Below are 16,807 nucleotides of genomic sequence, written 5' to 3'. Positions count from 1 at the left end.
AACACATTTTGAAAATAGCCGATAAACTGGATTATTTATTAGGTTAACCTAACCAAACCTAACCTAACCCAACCTAACCTAACATAAACTAACCCAAACTAACAAATAATCCAGTAGGTATATCGGGTATTTTCAAAATGTGTTTTCCGCTGTATTCCGTATAACCGAACAGTACCTACCAATAATTTTGTTATACCTATGATGGTTCCTTTCTAACTTTCCAAATCATAAAATTGGTAGACAGTTACTACATAGCTACGTAGGTCCTACATACGCTGTAGGATTATCGGAAAGCTCATTAGGCCGACATTTTGAAAGAATTACTTCTGCATTCTTCATTGCGCGAGTGGTACTTTCAGCCGTATAATATAAATAAATACCAATACAAAAAAGCTTTGCACAACACTGTGCAAACAAAACAACCTCACGGAATGATAATCTGTCCAGAGGCGTTCCTCTGCCGACGCCTCGCCCATGCCGGCCAATCAGAAGGCGTCCCGGCGTTGCCATGACGACTCGAGTGTCGGCTCTCGACACCAATGGTCTCCCGGCCACGCCCAGCCGTCCTATCCCCGACAGCCTCGCGAAGATATGCCGTGGCAGTAAGCTTTAGATGCTGGTCGAGCGACGTCAGACACGCGCGCTGAATAACGATCACTTCACGGTGTTTTTTTTTTATTTTGCCAACGATACAATTGTTAAATTTTCGTGCGCGGCGACAACAATAATAAGTCATTTGAATAATTGACACAATGATCCATAGTTTGTTACCGAGTTTATACACGGATAATGACTTTATTTTTGAGTGACTCGATATGCAAGTGAAGTGCCTTTCTGTGATTGAGATTTTTATGTGAAACTAAATAACAAACACAAATATACTCTTCTACATTATCTGATTTTATACAATATTTTCCATGAAGAAGAATCGGTACTTATACCTATATCCTGACACGTGTTAGGTAGGCATAATTTATTAAAACCATAAAAATAAACAAAGTGACAGAATCCTTATGGAAAATGACAAACTTATAGGGATAGTGTTGTGTTCAATGTTTACTTAAAATAAATTGCACAAGTATTTTATAGTGCGAATATTATAATGCTAGGAACGTGTGATATATTTTAGAAATATTCACCTGTAATAGGTACATTACATTTATCTACTTATCGTCAAATATTTAATAGATTTGAATTAAGCTTTTTTGTGTCGGATAAGCTAAAGCTCTCATGGTGTTAAGACAAGCTTTTTAAGTGTCTAATTAATTATTAATAAAAAAGAGACACTATAATTCGCGCCGCAGTTGTTGAAATCTGAAGCCTTAAGATTCTACTGTACGGCGCGGCCTTCGGGCCGTCAATGACGATGATGCCATTAGCGCCTACTCCTATAATGGCGGCTCCGCCCAAGCCGAAGATAGGCTTCAGCATTGAGAGTATAGTGGGTGGCGGGAGCCCTACACACTCCAGTCCGCACTCGGGGGATGATTTGTCGAGAAGGGTGCCCCTGAGGCCGAGCGCTTTGCCAGCGGCGCCGTGTTTATCGGAGCCGAGGCTTCTGGCGCAACTTCAGGGTGCTGCGTTGGCGGCTCTGGTACACAGACCTATGCCACCTCAACCCCCGAGAGACTCCTACCCCCTCTACCCGTGGCTGTTGAGCAGGCACGGGAGAATATTCCCGCATCGGTTTCCTGGAGGTAAGATTACATCTGTTTAATTAAATACATTATAGATAGGTACCTACCCATCCTTTAAGTACACACCTGCTATAGGGTGCTAACCTAATACTAGAGCTAGATAAATAAGTACCAATTGATACGCTTGGTGTAGAGTGGTGTCAGTTTCTTGTGGCAGTACAGGCGACTCATTTAGGTGTTGGTCTCGTTACTCTCAAATGACACTAAAACCGTTCCAAAATGATTTCTTTGAGGTCGCAATGCGAGAAGAATCCGTCCTTCTTCCACGTACCTATAATAAATTACATAGGTACCTAACAAGTTACTAGATAGATAGTACCAACCAAGTAAGTACCTATATATTTTATAAACGGAGACCTGATAAATATACCTACCTAGGTAGGTATACCTATTTATAATAAACGGATCGTACGCAGATAGGCATGGTTGAATTGTGGCCTGCGACCGACCCTGGAAATTTTATAGTATACTTAGGTAGATAGGTCGACAGGTAGGTACATAAGAATTATAACACTTAAAAAATCCTATCGATTGTCGAATAGTGGTCAGGCTCGAAGGGTGATAAAAATGTTAATGTGATTAATATAATACCTATGTGATAATCATATGATTTGGAGTACGTATGGATATAAGCAGATACCTACCTACCTACATGCGTTGTTCACAGTCTGCAATTAAAATGTTTGGCAGGAAAATTTGCCTACCGAGATTTCTCAGTATGTTTGATGAGTAAGAGGGTATTTAGTTTTTTCTTTTTTCAATTTGATTTTGAATTAAACTGAAAATAATTTTAGCTGACTTCTAACCTAACCATTTTTACTCCTAAACCGATTGTATTATACCTACCTATGCAAAGATGGTTTTAAACTTTTTATCCAACTTATTGTGATATTTGCTTTGGATAAAATATTAAGTAGGTACAATGAAAATAAAATCGTGAGAATTCCACTGATAGCTTCAGAGGCAGATACTCTACTACTGAAGCGTGGGTGTCTTAAAATAATGTTTTGTAGATATTATCTTGTCTTGTCAAGATACCCATCTAGTACCTACCTACCTACGTAACCATTTTCTTATTGAACGACATATAAATGATAAAGACTTTTATATCTACGATTGAAGTAAATAGGTATATACAGGTATCTAATTATCATATTGTACCTAATCTACTTTTTATAAAATGAATGATTTTTGCCATACTTAGTTAGACACATTAGTGCAGCGAGAGGTAGAACAGTCGCTTGTAGGCGAAAAAATGTGGCATCCTAAGTAAGAAATAGTAGGTACTTATAGGTCCTACTTAGTACCTAATAAAAACTCTGACGTATATTGGTATAAATTTATCAGATACACATGCGAGTTTAAAGCTGGCTTTATACCCACAAATAGGTATTTTACTACGATACCTATTATCTACTTAAAATACCTACGTGAAAACTGCCGTGCGCGTAGCAGATGGGTAGGTACCTACGTTTATTATATACCTGTTGTATTATTATTATATAGTCATTCTACAGTGGCACCATGGGGACGGTAAAAGCGCCTTGTGTTTGTAGTGGTATTGTAATATGTTAGCATAGACAACTGAAACAAGCATAGTAGCAAAAAATTCCTATACACCCGCAAATCACCTATGGTGCCAGTAGGGTGTATACCTACTTTTTAGTAAGGATGGTTTGAGATTCTTCAAAGATATTTATTTTTCGTATCTTAGCGTTACTATACTAAACCGTTTAAATAGCTATGTACCTATCTACATATATGCATATGTAGGTATAGGTTAGGTACCTAATGTAATAAAATATACCTACAGATCATTGTGGGTATTTACGAAGTAAGTAAACAGGAACACCGAGAAAAAATAGTATTTTCTACAGTTACTACGTCTTTATTAGCTAGTTGCATATTGAATAATGTTTACGTAATAATGATTATTTTTTATGTAAAATTTGTTTTAATTTAATACAGTAAACGATATTATATAAATGGATATCGATAATATGCACGTGTTTTAAGTTAATTTATAATGCTTAAAATAACGCGGACCTACTATCCCCACCTGTATTAATTTTTATTAATTAATTAATCTAATGCCACAACTTTTATCCAGAGCTTACGCTAATAAGCAAACTATTACACAGCGATTTCGACATGTCGAATTAATTTGGTTACCTGTAATCCGGATTAACAAGTTTGTGTTGATTAACTGTGAACGACACTGTGCGTATAGGTAACACTGTAGATGACATCGCAAAAGGTGAGCGCCAACGAACTCAGCCTTTAAAACATGAGCATTAATTTTCTAGTTACACAGTTTATTTTTTTCTCATAAGCTAAAGCATGAGCACAAAAGCTTATAAATGGTAGAAGAAAGAGTTTATTTTCAATGTATTTTAGATAAAGGCCTTCACCTGAAAATTATATTATTTTAAATGAAGGTGCTAATGTGTAAGTTGTAATTTTTAAACCAGGTATATAAGTACCTAGGTAGGTACTTAAAATAAATTGTTTGTGATATATTAATTACTCAATTACCGCAGACGGAAATTAAAGTATTATTATAATTCCATAGTTTTACATTTTTATGTACGTACCAACTTCGTCAGTAATACAGATACTTTGAAAAATCTACAATTGTGCCTCATTGGTTTATTGGGCTATCAACTAATTATTTTTAAAGTCTATATAATTATTGCTTTCAATACCATAAAAATTGTGTATAAATTTGCTTTAGCAGTGAGTATGTTAGTTGTTTTCTGTATCTATATAGCTGAGTTTTTGTTTTGTTTAAAAAAAAAAATAGTAAATGAGTCCACGCGTGCAATTATCAATTGCGGTAAATTATCCGGGTAGAATTAGGTACTTAGATTCTAACATGCCTCGTTACCCATACAATAAGGTCAACAGTGATATCAGATGTAGGTACCTATGTGTACCTAAGTTAGAAGCTAAGTTTCAACGGGGCACTTGATTAAGCTAATAATTTTTATTGCATGGACACATAATAATACATAACTATAAAATACACTTTTGTATAATTATAAACCTTCTAATATATAAATATTAATTTTACTATTTACTATTTACTATTGATAAATTTAGATTTTCAGAGCTCAAGTTTCATTATCCAAACTAGACAAAGCTGCGAGTTATTGGTTTATCTCAGATCATACCTTATCAAACCAGTGATTGTTTTGCGTTAAGCGTTACAAAACTGTGTTAATTTAATTGATTGATTAATTAATACAACAAAATTTAGGCGTGGACAGTTTGGAATATTTTACGCGTAGTAAAAATTTTATATTATAACTAGTTGGTAAGTAGGTATTCAATGTACGACCTACCTATAGAAATTTCTATTCAGTGTTGTAGGTAGGAGATAGGTTTATACCTACGTATATTATGATTATATACATACATACTGAAATATTTATGCACCAAACATAGCCCATAGCCCCAAAAATCTTAGGTGGCCTAGTACCCGAAAAATAATTTTAAGTCATCCATGAAAAAAAGAGGATGCGAAAATGTGCGATCGTCTATATTATAATTATTGTCTATAAGATGGGACTTCACTACTTATTGGCCTACATCAATTAAATATAATTTTCACACGCTCTAAACTTGTCACTAAACTCTGATAAGTTGACAATAATTGTAAACGAAGTTTTTTCGTCATCATCGAGATAGATACCACAACACGAATCGATATAAATAGGTACGAAGATTTCTTAGTTACCTTCTCACGTTTACATGTTTGATTTGATGATTTTTGATGATTTGTTAGACAATTTTCATATAACATTAGAACGAACTTATTAAGCCACATTTTATTGATAAATAATTACAAGATAAAAAGAACTTTTTATATACAACGTTTTTAAATATTCTGTTGAACAATATAAACTTGACTTGACTAGCTTAAACGATCAAAAAAATTTGTACTTGACATGTCACATTGATTTCCATAGTGACGCACATATATATTAATAATTTAGTTGCTAGGACCCCAGACCCCTAGCAACCAATAATGGTGTCTAAATAACATTTCATACAAAACAAAATTAACTGAAAATGAATTCAATTCTACTTAAATATGGCTAAAAGTATTAAAAATGCATTGGCATCGTGTTCTGATATATTCTAAAAGTTTCAAATGTCTAGCTAGTCGGGAAGCTAGTTAAAAATCGATTGAAAGATTTGTACCGGGCAAATAAGAATACGAGCTAAGAAAAACGTTAGATAGAATACATAACTTTAAAATACGATGTCGGTAAGTACCTACTTACTAATTCATATAGGTACACATTTTATATTGTTTTATCATTGTATGTTTTGTTTTGAACTTTCTTCATTTTCTTCTTGTAGTATGGTTACTTACCTACGCTCCTATTATTTAAAATAAAAGTAAATTGCATTAAATTATTGCAGTTTTTCTCAAAAACGCTACTCTCAACCCTTAACACTGAAAAAATAATAAACTTTGCCCAAACATTTTTACATTAATTAATATTTTATCGCTGTAGCATAGGTACCTACGTTATCATCAGTTTCTGTGGGAATAGCTGGGAGCCTACTCATCAGCAACATCTTCTTGGCTACGTGTTAAAACTGTGAACTAACATGCTCCTCCCATTTTCCATTATGAACTAACAAGCTCCTCCCATTTAGTCGACAACAGCGCCTAGAAGCGTAGCCAAGAAGATGTTGCAGAAGAGTAGTTAGTAGCAGATACCTACTCGATTAGTGTAGATACCTTATAGGTACCTATTGCATGGTAATCGGGTACCCAGTATCTAAATAAGTAGGTAAATCATTGAATTATTGAAAGGGGTACCTATTTAAGAACTGTGATGTATGTGGTAAAGCAGGGGAGAATAACTTGAATTTATTCATCGTTTTTAATAAAAACACAGTTTAGTGAGTAATTATTATCTCGTAGGTAGTTACACAAATTATTCATCGTTATCTTCTCTATGTAATTAAATTATTTCTTTCTCCATTCACCCTCGTCCAAAGGGTCATATTTTCCGCGATGACAAATCATTAATTTATTCTATATCACATGCTCCCAGATTGTGTACTATAATGTTTATAATTAATAAATTAATACAAATTATGTTCACACTTAACATTCGTTATCTACATTCTACATTCTGCAAGATAGTAAATAAATATATAATCGAAAAGCATCGTTTTATTAATTAAAGAAAATAATATATATTACGTAGGTACTTAATTATGTTAACTAACTATTTATACTTATAAGCTCATACATTTTAAAATTCTAACACCCGCCTCATTTACACTCTTTCTTTCTGGAAAATACTGTGGCGCATTTTTTTCTGTCCAAAATCAATATCCAGAGCTTTTGTTTAGCTTTCCTTACAGTTTTGAAATCTTATCTCTCTATTTTGAATCTACTGTGTTTTTTTAATGAACAGGTCATTAAATCATTGTACAGCCTAGAACTCTGCCATCTTAAGTCATGAGATTATTTTAGGAAGATATACCTACATGACTGGGAAAGGCGACTTGGGGTATTGCACTAGCTTGAACGATGACTTTGCTAAGCCACTGATCATCGCAGAAAGAACTACCGAATACTCAGGTTGTGTTACAAAAATTATCAGGGATTCTTGAATATTTTGTTAAAAAACTTACCACTAAAATAGTCTGATTGACTTTTTACACAGATATATTGGTAGTTATTTAATCTGTAGGTATTATTATTATTTTCAATGGTAACTAAAAATAGGGGAACATAATATTTATAGGACGTATTGGTACTATTAGGCAGTGGCGAAGGGAGGAGCGAAGCTGTGGAGACCCGATAAAAATAGTAGGTATACACCAAACTTTGTCAGACATAATATTTCTTTGTTGCAATGAACTAAGAATAGGTACAAATAATTTCAGATGGTGTTGGCAAGTTTTTAAAATTCAATTAAACCCTGCACTGAGGCGATATGACAGCGAGTCGCAGTCAAAGCCTCGGTAAAATCATAAAAAAATCATACATCATTTTAGATATTTTATGGATATACGAATATGTTAGTAGGTACTGTAGGTAGGTACTTATCTATTATGGTTTGGCTTAGGCAGGGCTTAGTTGAATTTTAAAAGCGGATCAACACCATCTGTAATTTGTATTCTTAGTTCAATTAACACAAATAAGTGTGACTGCCAAAGTTAAGTGTGCACTATTTAAATCTGGTATCCACAGCCTACCTCCACTTTTCTCCAATACTATTAGGTACCCACAAGTTTTATATTACGTGAAGGGCGCATATTTTATTACTGTCTTGTCTCGTTAAAATACTGTGCTATGCCTAGTTCTACATACATATCTACTTATTATAAACCACAGGTTCCCAACCTTTTACGGGTGGCAACCAGAAAACCCGTCGCGACCCATAGGTTGGGAACCCGTGTAATATAAACAAATAACTAGCCATTGGTTCAATTTAAATAATAGAATCTGAACATACCTAATAAGTTTTCGATATTTTATAATTAAGTATTTGGTAGAAAAGGCAGGATTTCTCAAAAGATTTTTCAATAGGTAACCATCAACATTTTGGTAAATGTGATAAAGTGGAAATTGTTTAATTAAAAAATAGCATTCTGCTAACAACGATTTTCATGAGAGCACTACATAATTGTAGGTACATACAGTGTGAAACTATCTATAAATAACGCTTATAATAATTAAATGATTAAAGGTCATCAAATGAAGTAACTTTTTAATTAACTAAGTTGCTAATTCAACTTTAATGACATCTACTCGTATTTATGATAGGTATTGGTACTGTGCTTTAATATATTATATATTATTTATAATAATCATATTACTACATTCAGTAATAAATTACACTAATTATGTTAATTAAAAATATTGTAGTCATTCATGTATTGATAGTAGGTATAAAAATAAGACGCAATAGGGGATTCACGCATTTGTATTATTTTTTTGTTTAACACTAGATAAGAAAAAGTTATAATCTTAATTGTTTTTAACATAACATGTTTATATCTTTCTTCGCGATTTTATAACTTCAGCAAATAATTGTGATAGTGGCGAAAACTCCATACTAGGCAATTGTTTAAAGCCTACCTTCTTAAGAAAAATATTTTTTAATTACATATTGACGTATCTATTTATATTATAATCGCTTGAATATTTTATATTCTATAGAAATCATTTAATTTTCCAACGACATCTGTCGTATGTGTAGAAATTAATGTATTATACATAATATATTATATAGATTATAGAACAGTCTGTCAAATATTAAAAAAAAATATGCCACAGAGCGCTATCTGTCTTTAAAGTATTTATCGGATTATTTGTCGAGGAATGCGGATATTTTTTTGTATGGACTTTACGTCACGTGACTTCAGTCTGTCTATCACATTGTATGCAATATGGTAGACTCCGATCGCCAAGCCTAAAACCTTTGCGCATAATATTATTGTCCATGATAGATAATTTATCCACAGCCTACCTCTTTCCGAAAGTCACCCTTTACCACTGGTAGGTACATGATTAAATTATACATATTGTTAATTATTTACGAATATTTTTTTATAGTAGAGTAAATTATAAACCCCAAATAGTCAGAGATTCGTAATATCATTAAAATCTCTAAATATTAAATCATAAGTATTATTCACAAAAAGTTTCCGTTTAAATAATCGCCCGCGTAACCGTCAATGGTTTCTCTCGGTAGTCATTATTTACCTACCTAGTATCTAAATAACCTACCTAATTATTGCCTAACATATCAAATGAGATAGTTTAAAAAAAATTGATATAGATACCTATAAGTACCTACAATTAAACATCGAGTGGGAAATTTCTTCTCCCGTCGGGGAAAAAACCTAAATTAATTAAGCGTCTCTTAATAATTTATAGGTAAGTAGGTATTTACTATTGATAAAGATTATAAAGGTAGATAGGTACTACCCTTATATTGTATTTACATTACTTAGTACAGGTGTTGTAGCTATGCCCCAACTAGGGAACACAAAAATATTGTCGAAGTGGGTTGCCTTCTGAATGAGCTACCTATACCAAGTTTTAAATCATCCGTCTGGAGAAATGTGAGATAAATTTAAACACGAAGAATATGATATTTCCAATTATTACCTACGTATGTATCATGATACGGATTATAGTTTGTCACGTAAAGGAAACGCGCATTGTATTAGTAATATCTTAGGACAGTCGGCGCACTTTGTTTTCTTCGCGTTGTATTGCTCGACCATCATAAAGTAAAAAAGTGAACCAGGCTTCAAAATCATGCTCCATGGCGATTGGATTTTAAATGTACTTATAGGTATATTTTATTAAACTGTCCTGTGGCGGCTACGATAACTTTTTTTAAAGGATGCTCCGATGTTTTTTTTATTTAAATTCATATACATACTTAGTTCTACAGCATAATGTAATAAATATTTTAAAAACAATCAAATTAAATATATGTACACATAAAATATTTTTTTTAAATCTTTAAGAGCTATCTGTCTTAAAAATTGATAATTTTCAATATGTACCTAATATAGGTAAGGCCGTCCATGTAAGGACCAGCGATTTAATACACCAATCCCAATGTGAAGTACTTAATATTATTTTAGTTTTTAGTATGTACCTAAATATTATCAATAAAATTATAAAAAAAACTGGTAAGTACCTACTTGAAATGGTAAATCAAATAGGTAGGTACCTACATAATAGTTCATTCACAGATATGTACGTACTTACTTATTTTTATTTTTTGTAATGTTTTATTGGTAGCTAGATACATTTTTCTTTTTACGTTGATATTATACCTACGCCTTCTTTTTGAATATAATAAAAAAAAAAAACAGAATTATAATATGAATATTTCAATAATGGAATATTATTTTCATTTTGTATACAAGTTGGTATAAGTATAACAAATTATTTAATAACACTCAAATGTATGACAATAATTATTTATTATAGCTACTTCAACAGAATACAATAGTTATACTTGTCAGGCGTTTCGATTGTAAGGTTCGTAGTTCTAACAATGCGATTATTACAATAACTATAGGTAGGAGCGTTTTTCATGACTTAGGTAATAACTATAGACATGGCCCCCACAAAGGGGGGCTGATAGGGCTCTAGCCTTGGGGCCCGGGCTCAGGAGGGACCCGGCGAGGTGAATCGACCAGATAAGTGAGATAAACACACATCACAAATTTGCTTTAATAGTAAAAAAAAAGTCGCTATTTTTTTTCAATAATATTACTCAAAATTATGTGATTGTACGATACAATTTTTAATTGTGTATCAATACTCGACATCTCCATAATTCGTATGGATGTTTTAAAATATAGATACATTAAACCCTAAATATACAGATTATTTTTACCGCGTATATACTGCCTTTATTCTTAGCGATAGGTAAGGGAGCCCGCCAAAGATCCTAGCTTGGGGGCCCGCTTCACGATGTGGGGCCCATGGCTATAGATGACTTATTCTTATTTATAAATATAATATAAACTATCAATAATTAACTGTAATAACATACTCAAGGGATACCTACTTAAAGAAAAATGATTGCAGTAGGTACATTTTAGTAGGTAAATTTTCAGTTGAGGCAGAAAACGTGATTCAGACATTATTAAAAAAAAGAAAATTTTTCTTTTCTAAGATTGTTTTGAATATTTTGCAGGGTTTATAACAGCATTTGAAGTTACACGAATCTCAGCTAAATCGAACCTTGCATTTTGCACATTATGTACCTTCTTATTGTACGACAACCAACATCTTCTTGGCTACACTTCTAGGCGCTGCTGTCTACTAAATGGGAGGAGCTTGTTAGTTTATAATGGAATTGCGGGTAAAATGGTCGGAGCATGTTAGTTCACAGTTTTAACACGTAGCCAAAAAGATATTGTCGTACAATAGTTTACATATCTAGATTTAGTCAGGTAGGTTATAAGATATTAACCAGGGCGATTGCGCGAACCCTATTTTGAGTTGTTCCGCTCCGGGACCTAATACTTGCTCCGGCTCCGCTCCAGGATCTGCTCCGCTCAGGGTAAAAAGTATTATATTATGTACTTATACAAATGTTAAAAAAAAAAAGATTTCAAATAATCGTCATTTTCATTATTTGCCTCTTCTGTCAAAAAAGTGAGGACATTTATCACTCGGCAGTGTTGCCATATTTAAAATAATTCCAGTGTTGAAAAGTGTCAAAATATACTATTTTCATTGGATTTTAGGACGAAAATTTAATAATAAAAAAAACATGCGGAACAGTGGAGCACTACAAATTTTCGATGCTCCGGCTCAGCTCCGGGTAAAATCCCATTGCTCCAGTGCTCCGTGCTCCTGCTCCGAGCTCCGCTCCAACGATCTGATATTAACTACCTAGAAAAATCGTACCTATAAATAGGAAATAGCTGGTTTTATTTTATTATACCTACTAAGGTACTAAACGTAGTTACCAACCTATTGACATCACTAAATTTATCCTACTTCGGGGATTACGCCAGAACTAGCTTCCGGTAGTCTTGAATTCAATTTATTAATAATATTAAGTTTCATTTTGTGTTTTATGGAAAGATTAGCTTTAAAAACTGTAAATAGTGACCGAGTGTATGTCTAGATACTCTAGATGGACGAAGTTGGTCAAATTCCGAGAAGGCAGGCCGCAGGAATGAAGCCGTATTATCATACGAGAACTTCGAACAATCATCAGTTGGGAATAGCTCACTACCTAGGCGGGTCACTCTCGTAAGTCTCGAATATTTATATCAAGCCTTAATCACAGTTTTTTTTAAATGTAAATACCTATCCGCAACAAGTTGTTGACTATTGGATATCGTGCAATAGTGTCATCACCACCTACGTGATAAATGATAACTACTTAATAATACAAAAGTATTTATTTGTAGGTATATCCATAATAATAGATTTATTAAAAACATGTTGTACCCACTTAATTTGTTAAAATATGTGAGTATTTAGGGACATGTAAACCTCATTAGTATTTGAAGAACCTTATTATCAATATATTCCGAATTTAATCAATCTGTAATTGATTTAGGTAAAAATTGATTAATTAATTATTAATAAACAATACAATAATTGAATACCTACCTACCCAACTATATTCAGATAATTTCAGGGTTAAAAGCTCCGCTTCCTGGGCGAGCTTTTTTTGAAAGGGTAGCTTTCACAAAGGACGAATTAAATCCTGCTTAGGCAGCTTTAAAGCCAGGCCGGGTCCATTGTGCTTTTGGGGAAGCCTTATCGACTTCACACGACAATAGCGGATAATTGACTCAATTGTGAAGTCAGTTTTTAAATACAACATATCAACGCAACTAATGCCAACACGTTTTACACCCAGGGTTGTCATAGAAAAGTGAACGAATTATTTTATTATTATTTAATAAATATATCACAAGCAATATTTCTTCTTATTAATTTGTTGATGTACTTAGGTAGGTACCTACTCAGCGAATTAATTTAATTTTATTATTTTTAACCATTTTTATACTTACTGGTGTGACAAAGAATTAGCCACCAATAATTATCGAAATATAATATATGTTAGTATGTAGGTAAAGCTAAGCCCAACATTTTGTGGTGAGGTACCGAGCTAATGCTTTATAATTAAATGATGCACGGAGAATTCTGTTGTGCGCAGCTGCACAGGTAACTTTGATGACAAGTTACCATAGACAACGAAGACAATCAAGAGCTTTAGATAATTTAGATAGGTGTGAAAAAATATATTTACATTATATTATATTCTTTTTAAGCACTCTGCGTTAGATAATAGGTAAGTTGAATGTATTATAAACGTAACTAATTTTTACTCAGTGCAAGACAACACTGTTTTACAACCAAGGTGTCGCGATTTTTTTTTCTAAAACTATAATAAATGCAAATGTGGCTTTATTTCAAGAAAAACTTTTTATTTCAACAATTCTGGTGTGTCGTTAAATCCTTATTAGTTTTAAAGTGTGCCGCTAAGTGAAAAAGGTTGAAAAGTACTGAAATACAGTATTATATAATTAAAACCAAAACTTAAGCTTGTATCACACAAATTATTCACCCAAAATCAACCACAAAATATGGTCCCTTAGTGATAGGCCAAAAATAATTGAAATATTTAGACTTCAGACTTAGGTCATAGAGGATACTTGAATTCTTATTATACTGGAGAATAAATTAATGTATTATGAGTGGGTCAATTAATTTTTTGGTTAATTATTTGGTTGTATAATAATTGACACACCATGTAAATATTTGTACATTCAATTTATTGTTTGTAATAGAAAAATTCATGTGTTTTTAATGATTCGTACCTACACACATTTTCTTGTTGTTTTTAATATTCTCTAACGACTTTTGCGTTTAAACTGTAATAAAAATAAAAGATATATACCTACCTACCTAAAACAATTTCAGAAAAATAATAACTTAATCACTTGCCGGAGAAATTTAGAAAAAATAGCTTTCTAGTATACACTTCTACCTACGTCTATTATAATATAAGAAATACACGCTCAAAATGGCGTCACTTGGACATGTGATATCGCGTGTTCTATACAATTTATTTATTACGTAATTACTAGATCATTATTTCAAATGTTTGCACTGTCTATGGAGTCGTGGTGATTATACCCAGTAATTTTAAAAATTGTAACTCGGTGTATATGATATGGAATAGACAAAAACAAACATCATAAACAAGATTATGACGTAGGCATATGTAGGATGACTAAAATTGTATGTGTACTGACACCATAGCAGTACCTTAGCCGCTCGGTACCCATTAGATTAGGGATTACAAAAACGAATTGAATTTTCGATCCCGGAATTTCAGGGCTAGCGTTCCTGGTCTCGATCCCGGAATCCCGATATTGGTCAAATGATTTCAAAATTTTCTCTTTTAATTATTATTAAAGATTGAAATACCGGATGAGAACCATCGGTGCTTATTATTGACTACCGGTATTTACACAGGTATTGAAAAAATAGAAATATATACCTAAATACTCTGCAAATATTTGCAATTAATCAATAATTTATATAAGTACATTTTTTTTCAATTTAACTTCAAATCAAAATACCTAAGCTAACAGGATTAACTTCTTCATATTATTCATCATCAAAATCTATTCAAGAAAGACGTTCTAACGGCTTAATTGTTATTTTTATGATTTTTGATTTCGTAGAAGTATCCACGTATTTTTTGGCTATGCAAGTAGGTATTGTTTCATAATATTTGAAGTATCCACCGTCTAAAATGTTTCTGCTCTCTTAATACAAAAAATTCCAGTATGTTGAATTTTATAAAACTGGTATGTACTTATTTCGAAAAATACCGGGATCCCAGTTTTCGAAATATCGGTATTGAAAACACTAATCAGTGTGTAGGTAGATTATGTTTATTTGAAGTATAAATATATTTTTTTCTAATGAAATAGTTCGATTAAAAAAATATTTATTAGTTAGTCATTACGTATAATTATAGACACATTACTATTTGAATGAGTGAAAATCTTAGTAGGTAAGTGTGCCTTTTCAATCATTTTTTTCGTAAGATTTTATATTCACTGATTTATTGATAAACCAGGCATTTTCTTTAGGTAACCTATACCTACCTCTTTAGTTATCAACAATAGGTTACTTATTTCAGATTAAAATAATATGAAAGCTTCCGGAACCTTCAGTATAATAAGCCATTACCCTACACATTTGACTGCGAGACTCACAATAGTTTTTTTGGTACTGTTCGGTTATACGGAATACAGCGGAAAACACATTTTGAAAATAGCCGATAAACTGGATTATCCGAATTATCCGATTAAACCGAACAGTACCGTTTTTTTTATTAAATAAACTTGCGAATTTATGCATGCATGTAACTGTCAGAGTACGGAAAAATATTGATTCTCATATTTAAAAACACAGGGGCACAATTTTTCTACAAACGTGTTGGGGAAATTTTAAAAGATTTAAAAAACACACCCATTGGCGATTTAAGGTTCGCAGAGGACCGAGGCATTGACATGATTGGTGGTCTCCTTAGGGTGCTTGCAGGTATGGAGCCACCTTGTGGAACGGTCGTTGAGTGACATACATACTTACAGCAGTTATATTGCCATATATTGCATCATGAAAACCCACTACTGTATCTACCTGCCTAACGTTGTTTTAACTATTAAAATCTTTATTGTTTTATTTTAATTTGTGTAGATATATTTCAGTAGACAAATGACTTGCATAATATTTCGATATCATTCATACAGATTTCGTACAGATACAGCAGGTAACAAGTAGATACTTAATATCTATCGATCTGGCAAGTAATTATCTCAAAATCTTTACCAGCTATTTATTAAGCATTATGAGATAATCGTACCTAGCAGGAAGCTAATGCGCTGGCATGAAAATTCTTGACTGCCTTTATAGAAGCCATTAAGAGTTTGTTTTATAATACTTAGCCAATTAGGAGGATTGGTAGGTACTCGGAATGAGTGTGCGCGTATGTAATTATTGAATATTTTGCCTCAGGCTGTGAGTTATAAATGTAACATGAAGGCACTTTTAATGTGTACGGTGGTGCACGATTGTTTCTCTAAAGATTGATGTTTAGATTCGGAATTAATAGTTTGAGCCTCTTGTTTTGCGGAGGAAGTGGGGAGAGATACTTCTCACAATATCAATATTGATATCAAGATCAAGATATATGTGCAGGTATGTAGATAGATATGTATTGTTTTTGTGAGTGGCGAAGACTCCATACTAGGCGATTATTTAAAGCCTACCTTATTAGGAAAAATAATTTTAAATTTCGTATTGGCATACCTATTTATATAATCACATAAATATTATATAGAAATAATTTATTCAAAATTATGTAGGAATTTCACTATCGTTTCATAATTTCAATAAGCACCATATAGGTATTGCATCAATCGAAAGTTTAAAAAAATATGCCACATTGTTTTGTATGGATATTTGATGATGGATCCGAGCGTTTTTTTGTATTGAGTTTATGTCACGTGATCTCAAGATGTCTGAAGCAGTCCATACAAATCGGTAGGCT

At 32.7% G+C, this 16,807-nt stretch overlaps 1 protein-coding gene across 1 annotated transcript in view; it reads left to right on the top strand.

Annotated features, from left to right (window-relative positions):
• Positions 1–598: 598 nt before the first annotated feature.
• LOC147067334 (homeotic protein empty spiracles-like) overlaps positions 599–16,807 on the top strand; it is a 60,155-nt gene continuing 43,946 nt past the window's right edge. Inside the window, exon 1 of the mRNA XM_085954104.1 lies at positions 599–1,697. Coding sequence (XP_085810230.1) covers positions 1,361–1,697 — 337 coding nt within the window. The 5' untranslated portion in view covers positions 599–1,360. The remainder of the gene's footprint in view (positions 1,698–16,807) is intronic.

This window comes from Rhyacophila brunnea, unplaced genomic scaffold (genome assembly GCF_057557595.1).
Source record: "Rhyacophila brunnea isolate RB1 unplaced genomic scaffold, BYU_Rbru_1.0 scaffold_4, whole genome shotgun sequence".
Classification (NCBI taxonomy): domain Eukaryota; kingdom Metazoa; phylum Arthropoda; class Insecta; order Trichoptera; family Rhyacophilidae; genus Rhyacophila; species Rhyacophila brunnea.
The sequence above is the reverse complement of the archived record's forward strand: the minus strand, read 5'-3'. Positions and strand labels throughout refer to the sequence as shown.